Source organism: Cylas formicarius, unplaced genomic scaffold, assembly GCF_029955315.1.
Source record: "Cylas formicarius isolate icCylForm1 unplaced genomic scaffold, icCylForm1.1 PGA_scaffold_6__28_contigs__length_40554024, whole genome shotgun sequence".
Classification (NCBI taxonomy): Eukaryota; Metazoa; Arthropoda; class Insecta; order Coleoptera; family Brentidae; genus Cylas; species Cylas formicarius.
The window spans coordinates 14,980,780-15,003,962 of record NW_026844347.1 but is presented as its reverse complement, the minus strand read 5'-3'; the positions used below and the strand labels follow the sequence as shown (position 1 = coordinate 15,003,962).

The following is a 23,183-nucleotide window of genomic DNA, read 5'->3' as shown; positions in this document are numbered from 1 at the left end:
TTCAAAAACTATAATCGGATAGATCGTTTATTTTTAATTAGCAAAATATGAAGCCCTGTCGTGAACATCACGGCCGCCCGCGAAGCACAGAGAAAGGGTCAAATTTGCAAAGACGGTCAGGTAATAAAAGACTTGCGGTTGCGGCGGCCGCTTAAAATCGTTTTTGTTTGTATACCCTCTTTCGTAGCGAATGTGATACGTATTTGCCCTCATAGTCGAATTTTTTGATAGGGATGATACTGTTTTGTTATTTTTGACATTGCAACATTGCATATTAAACCAATAGTACATAAGTGTACATAGAAGCTAGAATCAAAATTAAAATTATATCCATAATAACAACTAAAATTAAGTAGAAGTAAAAAGTTAATCTAAAAAAAAACCCTTCGTGTTGGTCAGGGATCATTTTTGTCTCGCTTATTGCTACATATTGATTTTACATATTTACAGGAACCAATACATTTCATAAATTTTCTTTTACAGGAACACAATGGCCCGTTACCCCTAAAATGTTGTGCCTAAATTAAAAAATCTTATTTCACAGAAAATTGAATGTCTCTATACCTTTTTTTATATTGACAGGTATTTAGAACAGATGCATACTCTTGTAATATTACTTCGGTTATCAGTACATGTGAAATTTTTCATTGAATTTTACATTATATTTCAAAAGTTTAAAGTTTCCAGGTATAATTTCATTTATTGAAATTTGTGTGTAAGATACTGTGTGACAACAAGCGTGGCTGGTTTCAACCATTTTTTATGACTTGGTCTCCTAATAGGTTAAGAGTCTCAAACCAATAAGTTTAGGGGTATATTCTTTTTTCATTTAAACTCATCATCTTGACAAATATTAAGTATTTCCGTTTCTTTCCTGGCATTACATGTTTCGCTGGAGCCAAGAAGACTTGTTAAAAAATATAAATTATTTGGAATATGCGTTTTGTAATCCTTAATTTTCAAATTTTTAAATTTAAATTATGCCATTTATTTCCGTTTTAATATTTTGGCAAATCTTCGTCAGTGTTGACGAAGCAAAGGATAAATAGTTGGATGTTTCCGTCTTAGTGTGATGCACTACTACTTCAAAGACTTGCTCCTTAGAAAACCGTTTCAAAAAATTTCTAGGTTCTTCTAGGTATAGATTTCGTCTTGGAGAATTCACTAATTCGATCCACAAAGTTGCCTTTAACTTTTTTAACCAAAAATCCCAATGTGCGAGTTTATTTATTGTTTTACATGATTCTGTCAAATAGCATGAAGCATTTAATTTCGTATTTCTTCAAGTTTTAATTTTGTTTTTCCATATTAGTCATGACTTGTCAGAGCTTTTGATTTTTTAAACGTTTCTGGCAAAATACGCAATTTAAAACTCGTATAGGTTTTGTAACAGTTTTTATTTCATTGTAAACTTGTTCCTTTATGTCATTAAAATTCAAAAAAATATGTAGAGCATTAGGATCCTTGCCTTAACAGATGTTCATGCGGATTTTTGCACATTCAATTAATTTTTGTTTGGATACTTGTTTTGACGTTATGAGCTTTCCGCCTTATTGACAAGGTACACATAATTGGAAGTTAAAAACTTTTCCTTTAGTGTTAGCAGCTTTTTTCGTTAAATGCTTTAATTTGATTATTGAATGTACTGATTTTAATATCCATTTGGATATCATTCTCACACAAAAATAAATATATTTTAGTCACATTAAAAACTACTTCACTCCCTCAAAGAAAACTATTCTGACACTTAAAACGTAGACATAAAAAATAAATAAAATCATCCTCGCTGCGAAAGTGGTTGTACAAGCGCACTTCGGAACCGCAAAGTCTATTGCCTGACCGTCCTCGCAAATCTGACCCTTCCTCGCTGCTTCGCTGGCTTCCGTGATATTCACATGGTTTCACATTTTGCTAATTAAAAACAAAAACTATCCATCAGATTGGGGTTTTTTAAAAAAAAACGAATTTGTTGACCTTCAATGCATATCGTTTATAGGAAACACTTTTTGATAAACCAAATAGTTTTGGTTAGTTACAGCGAGGTAAACAATAACATAAAAATGAAATTTCAGAGCAAGCTTTTATTCATTAGATACTCCCATATAAAAGCATTATGCGGTGTTTTTAAAATGAAAAAATAAAGTATTTCTAATAAAAATATTGAAAAGCGGTTTTGTCAATTTAAGAGCAGTATGGCGTAGATAACAAAAAAATAATAATTTCTTGACAATTTTTAGAAAATTCACCCCCACCACCCTCTGCACCGCACGATTTTTATACGACCAATTGATGATGCATTCTTAGTGTACAAGAAATGATAAAAAGTGATTATTACATTTTAGCAAGAAAGTGCAAACGAAAATCCAGAACTGCAGAACTATTGACTAAGACTAACATCTTACACGATATTTACAGTCTGCGACCTTATTTTTCATAATTATAAAAAACCATATTCCAAAGTATTTCCAGCAAAGACTGCATTTTAGCATAGATGTATATACGTCAAACCGTCGTTTTCGGGCTATATATATATATATATATATATATATATATATATATATATATATATATATATATATATATATATATATATATATATATGTATATGTGAAGTGTTTTCGGAGCGCGAGCATTGAAGATGCCAAGTGAGATTTTGGCGAAACGTCTGCAGGATTCCAGTCGGATGCAGGATTTGCAGGATTCCAGTCGGAGTTCAACGAGCGATCGGATGATATCCCGGAGTATAGTGTCATCATATATATATATATATATATATATATATATATATATATATATATATATATATATATATATATATATTGATAAAGGTACTCTACAACTTCCAAAATACATACTCAGTTAACGATGTGACTTCATCTACAACGTGGAGACTTCCGATTTCGGAAGTAATAACATTTCCTATGTAAAACTTTGCCAGTATGACCTTGAGGGCCTTAGGAACGTTCCTGCAAAATTTTCTAATGAAGTCCCAAGGTCGACCATTTATCCGTACATTATCAATTTTAGTTCAGGCGTAGATCGTTGGCGCTCGCATCGCAATTCGCAGTGTAATCTTGGTATGTCTGTCGCATGTATTGACTTCCCTTTGAATCTCCGCGGTAAACCATACGTTAGGACTTCACAGTATGTTTAGTTGTAGTACTTTATGGAGGTAGTAAAATGGCAACGTAGCATTTTTTGCGTATTTCAAGGCCGTTATTTTAGGCGCACAATATACTGAAAAGGATTCATTCCGAAGGTATTTGCGGCGTATTTGCGGGTAACGAACGAAATTTTGTGACTTCCCTTAAAAATGAATGGAGTACTAAATTAATGCCTTCTCTGGTTTTAGATAAAAACAAGAAAATGTTCAAAAAGATATGATGAAGATGTGATAAACACAATTTGAATATTGGCAGTTTAATTATTTTTCTGTCTTTAATAATAATAAAGGACTTTTATTATACAAAATAAATAAATATAATTTTGAAAAATTTTCTTCCGCTTGTTCGCCTTGAGTTTATTTATACACAAAAGCTGCTTAGGCACATTAACTTCAATAAAATAAATGAATTAAAAAGAAAACATAAAATAAAAAGTAAGAAGCCTGAAATATCGTAGATTTCGCGAGATCAATTAAATAGGTAAATGCTGATAAAGGTTATTTTCAGACATTGTTTATTTGTATTGGTTCATTTTCAGTTCTCAATTTATACTAGAGTTTAAATATATTACTGCTCTTTTTATTTAATTAAATATTTTTTTTTTAAATAAATTCATTTTTTGATTGTAGTATTTTAGCCGGAAATTTATGAATTATTTTTTAATAGTTCAAAATAGTGTTATAATATAGCCCGAAAACGATGGTTTGACGTATATACATCTATGCTAAAATGCAGTCTTTGTTGGAAATACTTTGGAATATGGTTTTTTATAATTATGAAAAATAAGGTCGCAGACTGTAAATATCGTGTAAGATGTTGGGATACCTTATGTTAGTCTTAGTCAATAGTTCTGCAGTTCTGGATTTTCGTTTGCACTTTCTTGCTAAAATGTAATAATCACATTTTATCATTTCTTGTACACTAAGAATGCATCATCAATTGGTCGTATAAAAATCGTGCGGTGCAGAGGGTGGTGGGGGTGAATTTTCTAAAAATTGTCAAGAAATTATTATTTTTTTGTTATCTACGCCATACTGCTCTTAAATTGACAAAACCGCTTTCAAATATTTTTATTAGAAATACTTTATTTTTTCATTTTAAAAACACCGCATAATGCTTTTATATGGGAGTATCTAATGAATAAAAGCTTGCTCTGAAATTTCATTTTTATGTTATTGTTTACCTCGCTGTAACTTGAAAACTATTTGGTCTATCAAAAAAGTGTTTCCTATAAACGATATGCATTGAAGGTCAACAAATTCGTTTTTTTTTAAAAAACCCCAATCTGATGGATAGTTTTTGTTTTTAATTAGCAAAATGTGAAACCATGTCGTGAATATCACGGAAGCCAGCGAAGCAGCGAGGAAGGGTCAGATTTGCGAGGACGGTCAGGCAATAGACTTTGCGGTTCCGACGTGGGCTTGTACAACCACTTTCGCAGCGAGGATGATTTTATTTATTTTTTATGTCTACGTTTTAAGTGTCAGAATAGTTTTCTTTGAGGGAGTGAAGTAGTTTTTAATGTGACTAAAATATATTTATTTTTGTGTGAGAATGATATCCAAATGGATATTAAAATCAGTACATTCAATAATCAAATTAAAGCATTTAACGAAAAAAGCTGCTAACACTAAAGGAAAAGTTTTTAACTTCCAATTATGTGTACCTTGTCAATAAGGCGGAAAGCTCATAACGTCAAAACAAGTATCCAAACAAAAATTAATTGAATGTGCAAAAATCCGCATGAACATCTGTTAAGGCAAGGATCCTAATGCTCTACATATTTTTTTGAATTTTAATGACATAAAGGAACAAGTTTACAATGAAATAAAAACTGTTACAAAACCTATACGAGTTTTAAATTGCGTATTTTGCCAGAAACGTTTAAAAAATCAAAAGCTCTGACAAGTCATGACTAATATGGAAAAACAAAATTAAAACTCGAAGAAATACGAAATTAAATGCTTCATGCTATTTGACAGAATCATGTAAAACAATAAATAAACTCGCACATTGGGATTTTTGGTTAAAAAAGTTAAAGGCAACTTTGTGGATCGAATTAGTGAATTCTCCAAGACGAAATCTATACGTAGAAGAACCTAGAAATTTTGTGTGTATATATATATATATATATATATATATATATATATATATATATATATATATATATATATATATATATATATATATATATATATATATATATATATATATATATATATATATATATATATATATATATATATATATATATATATATATATATATATATATATATATATATATATATATATATATATATATATATATATATATATATATATATATATATATATATATATATATATATATATATATATATATATATATATATATATATATATATATATATATATATATATATATATATATATATATATATCCAATTGCTAATACTAACAGGAATGTCACTGGTGGAGTTGGTTAGTGAACTAAAGGAACTTGGACTTACATATGTGGGAACCATGCGTAAACACATGAGGGAAATTTCAATTTGTTGTTGATAAGTGTCTATTTGGTTATACTCGAGACAACACAATAGTATCATGTCCCTAGAAAAAGTCAAAGTGTAATCATGTTGTCAATCATGCACCACGACAACTCTGTTGATCAGGAAACTACAAAAACCTGATATAATGTTTTACAATGAGACGAAGAGAGACGTTGATGCCCTTGACCAAAAATGTGCCCTTTATCGTTCAGGTCGAAGGTGTCATCGATGTCCTTTGATTGTTTGGTACGCTATAATGGATATTGCTATGGTAAATAGTCATGTCATCTTTTCACGCAGCTAATCCTGGAATAAAAAAAATCGCTCTGAGTTCACCAAAGAGCTAGCAATGAGTCTTATTAATGAGCATTTGAAAATAAGATTTGCTATGCCTAATTTGTCCAGAGAACTTCGTTCAATAATCTCGAAAGCATTAGGATCTGAAAATACTCGTGATGATCAACCTAGATGAGAAGGTCCTGTTGTAAGGCGTAGATGCTACTTGTGTCCCAGAGGTAAAACCATTTGCTCAGAATGTCATGGGACAATCTGCAAAACTCATTCACTACAACACGTCACCTGTACTTCATGCCAAGAATAGGTGAGCACTATATAAAAAATATATAAAAAATCATTTTTTATTGCAATCATATTTTCAAAAATTATGTCAAAAACATGAGTGTCCTTTTTTGCTTGAGATTTGAATATCTTTTTCTTCTGTTACAGGTGAAGATAGTGTTATGAGAATCCTATTTCCAGAGAATAGACTTTTTGTTCCAATATTTTTTAATATTTTTTTTTTTGTTCTAATGAACGTTTGTTTTTGTTCATGTTAAAGTGAAGGTGTTGCTTATTTATGTTCTAATATTTTTATTTTATTGAAATATAAATCTCTTTTTCTAAATATGGATCTTCTATATACTCATACATTCATCAAAAATAAAAAAATCACAAATTAAATTTAAATAATTACCACATCCAATTAAAAATTGGGTCTCCCCCCACTATAGCAGTTATGTAAGTATAAATGGGCGATAGTAATTCAGGGTTAAAATGCGGAACAAATCCCTCAGAAATAGTTTTTCACGATTACGGAACGAGGTAAAATTGACTTAATATTTTGCAGTGGTTCAAAAAAAAAGTATTTTGCATGATTAATGCAAAAACGTCGTATTTCATAACATTATTTTAACCCTTTGTAAGTTTGTAGGTAAATACTTAAAGATGTATCAGATGTACAGAAATAAAATATCAAGCCTCAGGAAAAGTTGTTGAATAGTGTATTCATTTTAAGGATGGGACAACAGAAATCATGAACACTTGGAGGGCCAAATGTAAGACAGGAATTTTAAGAGTTGGGTGCATATCCTATAGAGTTGCGACAGTACGACTGAAATTATATAATAATAAATTCCAATTATGTTAATTTTACAGATGTAATTTAGAGATGTTGATAATATATGCCGGGATATTTGTTTGCAAGTGCCGAAATCTATTTTATGGCCTGTCTAATGTTGGTGCTAGGATAAAGCCGATGTTGTTTGTTTATTGGTCTGTGCACGATCCGCAAACCACACTATATACTCCTTGGTTTTAAAATGTAAGTTTTGTATTGGGTTTTCTAATATTGCTCCAAAAGTATAATCATGTTTGTATGCTGTAGATATCTCGTGTTTCCATAATATCCGGCTGATTCTGTCAGTAACCCCCTTGATGTATGGCAGAACAGCGATCGATCTTTGTTGGGTTTCGTCCTGCACTCTCTGTTGCGGCTGCTGTTGTTTGCTTTTTGCCTTCATGATGGTGCGTCTTTGGTATCCATTTTGCCGAAGATAGGTACTAATTTTCTTCACTTCATTCTCTCTGTTCTTCTTGTTTGTGAACCTGAAGGCTCGAGCAATTAATGTATTTTCCACTGCCTGTATCTGTGATGGTTGATGGTGAGACTCAGAAATCTATTGGTGTGTGATGGTCTTCTATAGACAGTGTGTTCCAAGTGTCCATCTTCGGTCCTTGTGATGTGTACATCTAGAAAGGGCAGACTGTTATCCTCTTCAAGTGCTATTGTGTATAAGCATTTTTCAGGCAGTGTCTTGACAGATCCGTTATGTACGGCGGAAGATCTTCGTTCTCTTCTATAAGCAGAAGTGTCTCCTCTACTGGAATGTTCGGGTATAGGGATTTGACATCGAAGCTTGCCATAATGTCGTCCTTGTCCATCCTGACCGAACCTAACATCTGAGTAAAATGTTCTGAATTTCTGACATACGATTCCGCATTTTCCACTATGGGTTGTAGAGCACTGGCCAAATGTTTCTCCAGCTTGCATACTGCTGAAATAAATTCGCTGACGATTGGACGCAGGTGAACCCCGTCCTTATGTATCCTTTGGAGCCCGTGAAATTTTGGACAACGACTCGATTTTTCCCTGGGTATAAGTTTTTCTTTGTATCCTCGTTTATTGATGACTCGAGAATTTTGGATTTATTTGTTCTTTTTAAATACGTTTTTTATATTGGCTCGTTCAAAATTTCTTCCAATTTTGCACTAGAATCCGATGTATTCATGACGACAGTGGCATTTACTTTGTCTGCTGGCATTATTATAATATTTTCGTTTTTGTTTAGATGCAGGATTCCAGTCGGAGTTCAGCAAACGAACGGATGGTTGGTATCGCGGACTATATTATCAACACATTTTACCATTCGTGAATCAGTGCATAGAAATATTGCCATTCCATTCCCATCATCAGGTGTAAATAATTAATTAATTAATAAAAAATATTCTTTTGAATGTGGGTTGCAGTGCCCTTATGACAAAATTATCCTATATTTTTTGAAAACAATAATTCATCGTATGCATGTTAGCGATATCTTTTATAGGGCCGAAAAAAGTCACGTATGCTGAGCCAGTATGTTAACGTAATTTTAGAAATGCCGAAGGTGTCTTACTTCCAATCGAGGCAATCGAATGTACCGGTAGAACTGAAAGACTGGACTAGAGTTCTGGGAGCAAGCGAGTGACCTAGATATCAGTTTGCTTATACAGTTTGGCACAAAATATAAATATTAAATAATTATATATATATATATATATATATATATATATATATATATATATATATATATATATATATATATATATATATATATATATATATATTCTCACGTATTGATTCACGGATGGAAAAATGTGATGACACTATATTCCGGGATATCATCCGTTGTGTGTTCGAAGTGTTTTCGGAGCGCGAGCATTGAAGATGCCAAGTGAGATTTTGGCGAAACGTCTGCAGGATTCCAGTCGGATGCAGGATATATATATATATATATATATATATATATATATATATATATATATATATATATATATATATATATATATATATATATATATATATATATATATATATATATATATATATATATATATATATATATATATATATATATATATATATATATATATATATATATGATGACACTATATTCCGGGATATCATCCGTTCGCTCGTTGAACTCCGACTGGAATCCTGCATCCGACTGGAATCCTGCAAATCCTGCATCCGACTGGAATCCTGCAGACGTTTCGCCAAAATCTCACTTGGCATCTTCAATGCTCGCGCTCCGAAAACACTTCGAACACTGGGAGGTTATCGGCGGTGCGTGCGGTATTTATACTCTGCGCCGGAGATGGTAACGGTGCTGCTTGTGCGTGGGGGGAGGTGGCTCCGCTCCCTGAATTGTCGCGTTGTTAATTTCGCCCGATCGTAGTTGCGATGTCCCCGTTGGCTGCTGACATCGCAACTACGATCGGGCGAAATTAACAACGCGACAATTCAGGGAGCGGAGCCACCTCCCCCCACGCACAAGCAGCACCGTTACCATCTCCGGCGCAGAGTATAAATACCGCACGCACCGCCGATAACCTCCCAGTGTTCGAAGTGTTTTCGGAGCGCGAGCATTGAAGATGCCAAGTGAGATTTTGGCGAAACGTCTGCAGGATTCCAGTCGGATGCAGGATTTGCAGGATTCCAGTCGGATGCAGGATTCCAGTCGGAGTTCAACGAGCGAACGGATGATATCCCGGAATATAGTGTCATCATATTTTTCCATCCGTGAATCAATACGTGAGAATATATATATATATATATATATATATATATATATATATATATATATATATATATATATATATATATATATATATATTCTCACGTATTGATTCACGGATGAAAAAATGTGATGACACTATATTCCGGGATATCATCCGTTCGCTCGTTGAACTCCGACTGGAATCCTGCAGACGTTTCGCCAAAATCTCACTTGGCATCTTCAATGCTCGCGCTCCGAAAACACTTCGAACACTCCCGGAATATAGTGTCATCATATATATATATATATATATATATATATATATATATATATATATATATATATATATATATATATATATATATATATATATATATATATATATATATATATATATATATATATATATATATATATATATATATATATATATATATATATATATATATATATATATATATATGAAGAGGAAGACCGCAGAGTCGAGGAGTTTTATAGTCTTAAGGAGTGACCGCCTTTTTGATGCATCCCGGAAGAGATGAAGCTTTATTGAGTTGATGATAAGAGCTGTCTAAGAGGGCCTCTTGAATTTGGATTAGATCTGTACTATAACTCCACAGCTTGGGCTTAGTTGGGATAGCTTAAGATAACTCAAACAATACTTTTTTTAACCAAAATAAATAAATTCAAGAACTCTTTATTAAGAGCGTTTCTGGAAATAACGTTTAAGAGGATTCTAAATAAAAAAAATAAGAAATTTTTGTCATATGAACATGGGTCCGGAAATACATAGTCTTCAAGATGCTTAAATAAAAAGTGTTTAATAAGTGTTATGACAAGGGGTTCATTTATGGTTAAAATTATGAAGTGGCATCTCGGAAGGCGCCTTGTCGAATATTTTTGCCAAAAAAATGTGCGCCACTGAAAAATGCAACTTGTTTATCTCTTGAATTTCTTGAGTAAGTTTGGATGCCACATAGGTACAGCAGCATTTTCTCAAAATATTTCCAGATTTCGCTAAATCTTTTGCCAAGAATTGGTTAAGTGTGTGAAGATCATTTAAAATATCAAATATTTTAAGAAGCTCTTATCTATATTTATAGAGCTGTAAAGTAGTTTCAACTAGAGCGGAAGACGCCTTTAAAAAAAGTTTCATCTAAGGAGGAATTAATGACCATGTTATCAAATAAGGATAGAAAAACACTATTGTTTTCTCTAACAGAATCCTTCTTTGCGGGTTTCTTTATAAATTATTTATTTTAAGAACAGTACTAAGCGGGGATTTGTTTTTAATAGGGAAATGACACTCAAAACGTTGACATAAATATTGCCTTCTTTTTGGCCAAAATTTTTAAACGCATAACAAACACGATATTCGCATGTATATAATATAGAAATTTACTGTCTTTCCTTTACTTTGTTGGAAAAAACACGATTTTGTGAAAGATTAACAATATTATTATTGTTATTATTATTATATTATTATTAGTATTTTCTGCAGTCGCAGAAAAAATCTATTCATATACCACCTGCTTGAAATTAGAGGTTTTTTCAAAACTTGTTGCACAACTGCACACATATTTTTTCAACCATATTTTTATTTAATTTTCAGATGTTGGGCTATTTACTTCTGACAGTTGCATTGGTGCTAGTGGCATTTCATTTTTGGAAACGCCGTTACCTGCCTCCGGGTCCGTACGGTTTGCCCATAGTCGGATATCTGCCATGGTTGAACCCTAAATCTCCCTACTTAACCCTCACAGATTTGTCAAAAAAGTACGGCTCGATTTATGGTCTCAATCTGGGTAGTGTCTATACTGTGGTACTAACCAATCCCAAGACCATCAGGACCACATTCTCCAAAGATGCCACCACCGGCAGAGCGCCTTTATATTTAACACACGGTATAATGAAAGGTTACGGTGAGTTAAAATTGAAGTATAACTTATGAAATGAACACTTTCTACCATCGGAAAAGAAAATCATATTTTTTGATTTATTTGAGATCAAGATTCAAATAATCAAGGTCGAATATGGCCTAACTACACTGATAAAACTAATTTGTATAATTCCCTAATATATTATGGGTAATTTTGGGTCATAATATATAAGGGAGGATTTAAAAAAAAATACTAGTAAAAAACATGATCAACTCTGTATTTTCTTAGGTAAATTGTTAGAAATTTTTTATTTAAAAATTACAAAACACTTCTTTTTTCTTTCACAATATAATTTCAAATATTTTATGAGCAAATAATTTTTTTTATATTTTACAGATTTTATTATGAGAATTTTCGAAATAAAAATTTCGTTTTTACTTTTTGGCAGTGTAATATATATTTTAATTAAATGCATATTTTTAAAAAAATGTGTTCTTCCAAGAACCACCCACGATATTCTCAGCATTCTTCACGGACACCACATCTTGAATGCCTCGCTTGGAGCTTGGAGTTCGAATATTTATTTTCACGCATTGTTTGACTCGCCGAAAGTTAATATCCTGTTCCTGATAAATTTTGACAATTTTTATTAGACGTATGTCGCTTTCACCGAGATGCGATTGTAGATCGTTTAAGAGGTCGACGTTCGCGCTCGAGTTAAGAGAGCGCGCGTGAGAGAGAGAGATAGCGGGAAAAAGGGTGAAAGGTCGAGAAGGTTGTCGTCTTATGCAAATGTGCGAAAATTTCTTCGGTAGATTGCTTTTGACCCGCTCGAGACACACATTTTAACGAGAGTCGCAATTCGGTCGTACTGCTTTCGCGTTTACGGGTTCTGTAAAATTATTTCTTCGACCATGCACTCAGCGCTTAGCCCAGTACTACGAAATCCGTTTTTGCGGGAGCGTTTTGGCGTTTGGCGGTAAAAATAAAAGCCTGAATAGATTTCACTAAAACCGTCAACAACCAGAAACAAATCTCAAATTTTCTTATTTATACTTATATATACTTGTCCTAACTTGCTCAGTACGATTGAGCGTCCAAAGAGATAAACCAGTTTGTGCGTGTTTGTCCCATATGAAAACTCGTAATTTTTCTTTTTCATTATTGATTTCACGCGCGATCTTTAAACAAGATTGTCTTCGAAATATCGTCGCTGGGCGGGGCAAGTTCGTAGCGCCTAGCACGAAGCAGCTTTTTAATATAAAAGGAAAGAGCTTCACGGTTTCGTGTGGTAAAGGGACGCATTGTTATTCTATCGTTCTCCTGGTTACCACTATGGAATTTTCGCAAAATGGATATAATTTAATTGCACATGCACAGTTACATCAAGCATTGGTAAATATTAAAATTTGCACAAATAATAGCGTTGTCGAATGATATTTTTTCAAATATCTGGCGCCCTATATAATTGACGAAACCGGAAACTCTCTCTCGACACAGCTTACGATACTGTTCAAACAAAATTATCCCATCTTTAGCGGAAACGGAAATTTTTAGGATCTTTTAGATTTTTTGGGACACACCGCATATGATTCAAACAATGTTCGAAGTAGAAGTTATAGCCCTCCATCTTACACATTTCCTGGTTCAAGAATATTTGGAAAATAGTAAATGGTTTTCGAGAAAATAAGTTTTTTCTGAAACCATGCAGTGCGCTATAATAATCAATGACGTCATCGCGTCTTAACAGCCCCGGAAAAAACGATTTCAATATGAATTTCTTCAAATATCCCGAGCAGCTTATGTGATAGACAAAAACCGCAAATACAAAAATTGCAGTTTTTGATGCCCATGACACCGTTTGAACCAATTAGTTATATTTTTTACGATTTTTATTTTGCGGCTAATAATTTACTCTGGAAAACAATTTTCTAGGTCTTTTAGATTTTTGCCTATAATTTGAAAACCCTGTATATAATCGAAAAAAGGAAAACTAATTTTTCTGGAAACTAAAATTACCAAAAACAAAAAATTTCAAAATTTTTAAAAAAGTACTTGGCAAAATTTGATTTCACCCAATCTCAACTGTTCAAATGAGGACACGGACTTTTACTTCTCTGCTAAATTTGAAGTTGACAAATTTAGGACATTTAATACATTTCTCATTTAGCACGGAATATCGTAAACACCCTGTACAATAGGTGAAAACCTTAAATACAAAAGTTTTTGCTGTCTATGCGGGCTATATCGCAATATAAAAGTGAGATCTGAATCATGGTCTTTCAGTTATAACCCCTTTTTCAGTTTCTTTGAATTTGCGGCGCGCCCTGTATATTTTTGAAAAATTATCAAAAATAAAAGTTTATGGAGCCGTATCTTCTGCGTCTTCTGGTTTAAGAATTTTTTTGGTCTCTTAAACGGTTTTTGAAAAATGATTGCACATAGGCTCCATCACGGAGTAAAGCTGCATTTTTGTGCCAAATATGAAGTCAATTGCTTCAAATTTCGTACCCTTGTCGCGTTTCAAAGCAATGTCCAAAAAACAATCGAAAACCGCGAAAAAAAGATGGATACCGGCGTCAGATCAGGCCCATTTCATATAAGCTTATGTGCTTCGTTTAGGTTTAAAAAGGCAGCCAATTTTAATTTTTTAGCTCCGACGGTTCGGAAGTTATTCATAAAAAAACAAAAAAAAAAAATTTTTTTTTCGACGGTGATCATTTCTGCACCAACGGCAATCCCATAGGACCTACCGTTACCGAGATATAAAATTTTTATACAAGCGTAGATACTTTCGAAAAATTCGATTTCATCTAATTTCGAAAGTAACAAGATTGCTTTCGAAAAATCGTCGCTGGGCGAGGCAAGTTTGTAGCGTGTAACGTGAAGCAGCTTTTTTTTTATAAAAAGAAAGCTTCGCGGTTTCTTGTGGTAAAAGGACACAATATTTTTCTATCGTGCATCTCTTTCTCAAAATCGTTGTAATTTTATTATGCATACACCCTGTATAAAGTGTCTTTCAAGCCTCGCCGAACTTCAAAGTTTCAGCAATCTTTGTTAAATATTCAAATTTGTACAAATATTAGCGATGTCGAACGATATTCTTACAAATATCTCGCGCGCCCTGTATAATTGACGAAACCTGAAACTCTCTCTCGACACAGTTTGTGATAACGTTCAAATCAAATTAACTGATTTTTAGCAGTCTTTCATTTATCCCCAATAATTTACCAAAAAAACGGAAATTTTTAGGATGTTCTTGATATTTTTGCCAATAAACGGCACACCCTGTATATGATTCAAACAATCTTCGAAATAGAGGTTATAGCTCAGGATCTCCCACGTTTCCTGGTATTTGATTTTTTTTTAGTGGCGTAAGTGTTTTCAAGGAAATACTTGTACGTGGTAATAGTAAATGACGTCATCGCTTCTAGATTGGGGGCGAGAATCAGCGATTTTCATATGGATTTTTTCAGATATCTCGAACAACGTATGTGATAGACAAAATCCGTAAATACAAAAATTGTTACTCTTGATTCGGCCTATAACACTGCTTGAACCGATTGGCCATATGTTTTACGAATTTTGATTTGCTTTTAATAATTCATTCCAAAAAAGTACAACTTTCACGGTCTTTTAGATTTTTATCCACAATTGAAAAACCCTGTACATAATCAAAAAAATGCATAAAATAAGAGTCATAGTTAAAGACTAAATAAGCAAAGAAAATTTTTCAATTTTTTTAAAAAATATTTGAAGTCGATGACTTGAGACACCTAGAATATAGCACAGAATATTCCGAACACGCTGTACAATATATGAAAACCAAAAAGTTGTATGTAATTTTATTGTACATACACCCTGTATAAAGTGTCTTTCAAGCCTCGCCGAACTTCAAACTTACAGCAAAACTTTATTAAATATGAAATTTTTTTCAAATAATAGCGTTGTCGTTTTTCAAATGTCTCGCTTGCTCTATATAACTGACGAAACCTGAAACTCTCTCCCGACACAGTTTACCATACTGTTGAAATGAAATTATCCTATCTTTAAAAGTTTTCATTTATCACCAATAAATTACCCACAAAGCAGAAATTTTTAGGATATTTTAGATTTCTTGCCCATAAACGACATACCCTGTATACAATTCAAACAATGTTCGAATTGGAGGGGAGGTTATATCGCTGCATCTCCCACGTTTCCTGGTATATGAATTTTTCCAATAGAGTAAATAGTTTTAGAAAAAATAGTTGTTTTCTTAAACCATGCAGTTGTCGTAACAGTAAATGACGTCATCGCGTCTAAATTGGAGATGAAAATTTCCATTTGGATTGTTTTCAAATATCTCGAACAGAGAATGTGATAGACATTTTTAAGATAGATAGATAGATAGATATTTTTTAAGAATTTTGGGTTACGGCTGATAATTTACTCTGCATTTTTGTTCATAACTGAAAAACCCTGTATATAATCAAAAAAATGCTAAAAATAAAAGTTATAGTACTGGAACTTCCGCGTCTGCTGGTTAAATAATTTTGCCGATCGGAATAATGGTTTTGGAGAAAATATTTTTTTTCTGGAAAAAAAACCCAAAAAAAAAATTTCAAAAATTAAAAAAAATACTTTGAGCTACTTGATCGCATCCAACTTTAACATTTAAATGTGGGTTTGGACTTCTGCTTCTCTGCCAAATCTGCAGTCGGTAGCTGCAAATTTAGTGCACCTCTTACGTTTTATAATATTGCACGGTATATCGCGAATTCCCTGTACAATAGATAAAAACCTTAAATACTGGTACACGAGCTATATTTTAGTGCAAAACAAATTGACTTCTGAATAGCAGCTCTCTAGTTATGGTAAATTTTCATTAAAAGAGAAACCCCATTTTCAGTTTTTTGTCAATACTGGTCGCATCTTGTACATTTTTAAAAATTGTCAATAACAAAAGTTTATAGCATTTAGTCTTGAGGATTTTTTGATACACAGTTTTATTCGATGTCGTATACCGTTTTCGAGAAATGATTTTCTTTTAGATCCATGCAAACCCTGTTTCTAATTTTTTAGAAATGCTTGCCAACCCCCCAGCCCCCCCCAATTTCAATAGGTTCAATAGACCACACGATATTTTCTTGCCAAATATGAAGTAGATAGCTTCAGATTTCGGACACATCCTGTTTCTCAGAGATGTACGAAAAACAGAGCAAAGTCGCGAAAAAAAGATAGATATCAATTTCTGATCGCGGTCATTTCCTATGAGCTTATGTGTCGTATGGCCAGTTTAAAAGGAAAAAAAAAATAGCATCCTGACTCCAATGGTTCCGAAGTTATTCGCGTTTTTATGAAGCATCGACAGAGAACGGACAGACAAAATAAAAAAAAAATTTTTTCGACGCTGATCATTTCTGTAGCAATGGGAGTTCCCTAGGACCAACCGTTGGCGAGATATGAGTTTCGTTGAAAAGAGCGTATACTTTTGAACAATTCGATTTCATCGATTTTTCGAAAGTAATAAGTATTTAAGTTCAACATTTTATTTACATATTTGCGAAACCAAAGGTATGTCGGAAGTGAAAAAGAAGAACGGACAAAAATATGGATTCATACAAAATTCGACAAATCCATCTTTGAATTGGTGCTTTATTTGAATAAAGTTAATTGGTCAAACGGGTAACCCACACACCATTTGCTGGCGATAAAAGAAATTGTGACTACTGTCCATAAACCGCCGGCAGATATAATTGGAAAAAATCCTTTAAACAATAGTTCTGTGCAAAGCCGAATTGATGAAATGGCTGAAAACGTTGAAGAGTCATGGTCCAATAATCGGAAGATTAGTCAATTGTTTAAATCCAGTTGGGTGAAACCGCTTTAGCAACTAATGAACCATTCTTGTTGTATTACGTGCAGTTTATTAAAGATGAAAAAACACGTCAAGAAGTTTTATTTGCTAGAAATTTGGAGACAGACACAAAAACAGTGGAAAAGTTTTGTGATGAGAAAGGTATTACCTGGGAGGATATTTTATCAGCTGTTAGAGATAGTGCTCCAGTTATGACGGAGCATGAAAAAGGCATCATATCGTACTTAAAAAACATCGACAGCTTTTAATTGTTAGAAAATTAAGTGAACAACTGTTTCAATCATTTCAACGTGTCATCAGGCAGTTAAATCTGACGCAACTCTTTAAATTACAGATTATCTAATCAGCTTTGTGTTGCTAATGTTGGCTTTCACAAGGAAATTGTCTGACTCGTTTTTAAAATCTTTAAAAACTTAATAAAAACAAAAAAAAAATAGTCGTTGCTTTCGTAGCCAAGGTGCTCTTACACAAGAAGAATGTCGTTAGACGTGAGTTCCATAATTTTACCAATGTATCAGTATCCTGTAACAACGGCGACTACTGCTCTATAATTGGAAAATCTTCACAGTGATTTCATTGAAAGATTTTAGGGCAATGTGTAATTGGAAATACCAGACTGGGTATGTAAAATGTCAGCAATATCACCCCATTTGGAAGAAAGATTTATAGAATTCCCCAGTTGTACCCTGGATTATGGTCGATCGTTCAACGCGAGTGCTGTTGTTGAGTAAAATCGAATCAGATATCAGATTAGTTTAAAAACTAAACCTGATTTTCTATCTATATTGTTTTTTCAATTTGATTAAAATATATTATTAATATTATAAAGTTGCGTTTTAATTGGTAAAAATTTCAAATATAGCTCTATAGACTAATATAGCATACTATAATTAAATTAATTCAAGTAATGAAATTGTGGTTTTTAAGTTTTTTAAGGTATCGATTTGCAAAGGGGACGGTAAAAGAAATAAGTTTAAGAATCACTGACCTAATTAATACAAAAATTTCATTATTAGCTTATTAATTTATCACCAGTGAGAACGAATAGTATAAGACACAAAAAAATCACAGTTAAAACATATGGACTCAAAAACGGTATGTGTAATTACATCTAATTTTTTTTAACAATAAACGAAAAAAGCATGTATGTGTATTTGGTGCAAGAAAAAATATTAGCTGTATTAATTGTATTATTGAAATTAGTTTTTTTTTGTAAAAACGTTCTTATAATTTGCATGTTTCGTCAAAGTCTCTGTGTTAATTTTAGTTTTATTGTGACTGCCTTCGGTTATTCTAAAGTCCGAAAAATCAAAATTATGCGTTTACGCATTGTAGAGGCAAAAGTTTTCAGCCATGAAAAAGCAGAAGATTTTCTCTACATCCTTTTCATCTTATACGCGAATCTAGTAAAAGATTTATGAAATTTTACGAAGAAATACGGGAATATGAAAAAAAAAACGTTTCCCGAGTATTAAATCTAGCTTCACCAACGTTTAGCCAATTCTTCTCCTTTTTATTTCTATCGCTGTAAGAACTCTTAGCTGCATTAGATTTTTGTTTACAAAAATCTATATCTCCCGATGAATAGAAAAAAGCCTTAGTTATTCCTCTGCCTAAAATACCAAGCCCATCGAATTTTAATGATATCATTATCAGTATTTTTCCAACATTCTCTAAAATCCTTGAAAAAGTAATTAATTCACAGATTCAAAAGTATTTGTACAACAACTCTATTATACCGGTAAATCAATCAGTTGAACACAGTTGCATAAATGCCCTTTTCAAAATTACCGATGATACATTTAAGGCTCAGGTAGACTTACCGTTCTGACTCACTTAGTTTATTCACAATCTCAATTCACAATACGCTCAATCATTCTTTACTAACGGCAGTTGTACACTAAATATATTTTTCTGTAACCGCAGTAATTATGGTTCAAGCAGTAACATACAATTCCAAATTATCTTCTTTTTTATATCTTCATAACGGCGTTCCACAGAGATCTATATTAAGCCCCATCCTTTTCTCTATCAATTTCAATTTTTTTCGCGTCATGTCTTTCGTGTCTAAGTCATTATTATACTGACGACAAACAATTTTCTTATCATTTTATCCAGAGAAGTAGTTCAGTATAATGAAACTATAAAAAGTTGAGGTATTCTGTTGGGCAGTGAATTGCGATTGTTATATCACATATTTAAATGCCTTCAAAAGGCTTACTTCAATTTAAAGATTATTTACCAAAACAAAGATTATTCAAATAGAAAAACAAGAGTATTGTGAGTCACCAGTGTTATTCAGTGTTTTATTCACGCGTCAGAACTCTTCTAACTGTGCTGCATGTTTATAGAATCACAGCCTTTTGTTTTCGAGACCAACAGCTCAGCTTGCTTCAGGAATTTGGGGATTGGCATCTACCTTGAAATTTATGAAACGTCCAGTGAAACATGTTGAAGTACGTCATATGAGTACTGTTGACAAACATGGACTTCATGAAATCGTGCAAAGAGATTATATGATTTTAGAACTCAAATTTATTTTCTGTTAGTGCCGTGGATAAATGAGTCAGTACCGTGGAACGGGAAATTTGTTGTGGTATAATTCTTTCAGACTTTTATGTTTACAGTAAAAAAGATGAATAATATGGGTATGAGTACCTCTCTTTCTTCTCTCTGTCTCAAGCAGTGGCAATTTTCTCTACCAGAGGCGTGACGCGTAAAAGAATACATTAAGACGTTAATTTTACAGTCATATTACCTCAAAACATGAGGTTACTAAAAAAGGTCTGTTTTTAAAGAAGTTAAATGATCAAGCAAAGATCAAGTTTATGTGTGTATTTAAGTAATATAATAATAAATAATGCAAATAGTAGATTTTCTTTTAGAAAACCATTACGGATCAAAAAAATTCATATATATTTTTATTATGAATCTGATAAAACAGTACCTTGAATACTGTTGCCAATATTTACTGTGAACTGCATACGATGAATTGTATCGTAAAATAAATGATCCCTTTGTATGAGTTTTTTTTCGCGTCTCTTCAAGTTAGCAAACTTTAGCCCATTCCTCAACAGTAACTTCTAAAAATGTTTGCTTTGCAAGACGTTTTACATCTAATAACTTAATTGTGTGATTTATACCTCCCAATTTATAACCAGGGCCCATAATTTTTCTATGGAATTCAATTTAGGATAGTAATTTAGAAGAGAATCACAACATATTTATATTTCCGCCGAAAATGTATTGCATTTATACATCCAAAGCAAAAAGCAATTTTAATATAACTGATTTCGGTTATTCTAAATCCCGAATTCTATATTCTATGTTCAAATGTACAGTGTATCCCATTTTGGACATTATTACGGGGTATCTCAATTATTGCTAAAAGTAGAGAGTCGTGATTTATTGGATGCAGATGATGAAGATTATATATATATATATATATATATATATATATATATATATATATATATATATATATATATATATATATATATATATATATATATATATATATATATATATATATATATATATATATATAAATGTAACAACAATTTCGTCTAGATGGCTGCCCTCGGTTATAATAATTAACGGTCGTATTTGATTCTTTCTGTTATCCGGATGAGTTTGGTGTTGGCCTATAATGGCACTGTAGCAGTAAGTACTTTAACTAGAAGACTTTAGTATTAAATAACTAAGAGCCGCTTTCATATTGTAGCCCCTGAAGAAGAAAATAAACATTTTCGAAAGCTTGGTCTAGCACAAAAGCCTTTTATTTGAGCCCTCATCAGGACCGATACCCCAATTAACTAAAATTTGTTATATATATATATATATATATATATATATATATATATATATATATATATATATATATATATATATATATATATTTTTTTTTTTTTTTTCTTCGAGGGGAAAATCTTTCAAAAGACTCCCGGTGTTAGATGGTCGTGGGCTGTGTCGGATTTTTACCGACTAAAAAACCCCCCGTTTTTTTTGCCGTTTTCCGCTCCACGCTGGAACCGCTTTCGCATTACTTCAGCGTGGCAGCCGGCATAATTTTAATCTTTGTCAGCCTCTCCCCTTTATGGCCTGTTCCTTGGTAGCAATTATTTTTCTAATGACAGCGTAGGATCTCTTCCAGGTAACTTCTCCACTCATCAGGTCTGTGGCAAAATTTTCGCAGGTAAATTGGAGACCTGACTTTTCCTGGTACCGTTCTCGTGCGCTATTCCAGTTAGACCAAAGAAATAACGTGTGTTCCACATCATCCAGCTGTCCACAGTACATACAGAGTTCCTTACTCGATCTATTCCTCTTATAAAGGAACGAGTTGAAACAGTCATGTCCCGAAAGTGCCTGGGTTAGATAGTAATCAGTTTCGCCATAGGGTATATTTATCCATTTATTAATGTCACTGATAATTTTATACGTCCAGCGTCCATTCCTGCTGGCTCTCCAGCGCTCCTGCCAAGCTAGTATCAAAGCTTGTCGTGCAAGAACTTTTTCCTGGCTTGTCCGCTCTCTGATTAAGAGGTCGATGGGTGGAACATCAGCCATCACTCCCACCGCTTCCTCAGAAATAGTCCTATACGCGCTGACTATCCTGATTGACACAAGCCTTTGTATTTTGTTTAGTTTTCTATTTAGGGTTTTGCTTTTTGTAGCCTGGTGCCACACCAGAGACGCGTAGAGTAACTGCGACTGCACTACGCTTGACAGTGCTCTTCTTTTAGATTCTCTCGGTCCTCCTATGTTCGGCATGAGACGAGAAAGAACCGATATCGTTCCCTCCACTTTTTCCAGGGTACGGATGACATGCTCAGCGAAAGTCAACTTGCAGTCTAACCACACTCCCAGATATTTCAGTGCTCGACTTGGGACAATGTTTGTTCCGAGAATGTTGAAACTAACTGGTTTTAGTTTTATCTTTTTAGTAAGTAGCACAGCCTCAGTTTTTTCCGGCGCCAGACTAAGAGAATTCTTCTCCATCCAGTTTGACACCATCAACATACCCATATTTGCTTTTCCCATGACGAGCTCTTCCCGCTTATCAATAACTACTATTGTCAAGTCATCGGCAAATCCAATCAGCGTTACATCTTTGGGAATGTCCATACTTAGTAGGTCATCGTACAGGATATTCCAGAGAAGCGGTCCAAGAACCGATCCCAGTTTGGTCTCGCGTTCATAGTCGACGAGCACACCACGGTCATACAAATAGGAAGAGATCAGCCTCAACAAACCTTTCTCCACTCCGCGCTTCCCAAGCTTCTCAAGAATTAGGGCACAGGAGGCACTGTTAAATGCGTTCCTGACATCCAGAGTAATTACAGCACATATTCTTTGATTTTGAGATGAATAGTCCCATGCCTGTTTTCAGATCTTTTTTCTCTAAACCCATATTGCCTCTCCGCCAAACCACCAGTACGCTCTAATTCTGTTTTTAGCCTAGCGAGTATTAGATGTTCGTATAATTTACCCTCTGCATCTAGTAGGCAGATTGGTCGATATGAGGAGGGGTCTTCGGGCAAGTTTTTTCCTATATCTAATAAAATTAACTATAATACAGCATATTACATATAACATATATATATATATATATATATATTCTCACGTATTGATTCACGGATAGAAAAATATGAT

General features: G+C 33.2%; 1 protein-coding gene across 3 annotated transcripts in view; it reads left to right on the top strand.

Annotated features, from left to right (window-relative positions):
• The window catches only part of LOC132703019 (cytochrome P450 306a1), a 246,945-nt gene that overhangs the window by 165,452 nt on the left and 58,310 nt on the right, over positions 1–23,183 (top strand). For all 3 annotated transcript variants that reach the window (XM_060672029.1, XM_060672027.1, XM_060672028.1), the window contains exon 2: positions 11,401–11,710. In XM_060672029.1, the coding sequence (XP_060528012.1) occupies positions 11,401–11,710 (310 nt within the window). The remainder of the gene's footprint in view (positions 1–11,400; positions 11,711–23,183) is intronic.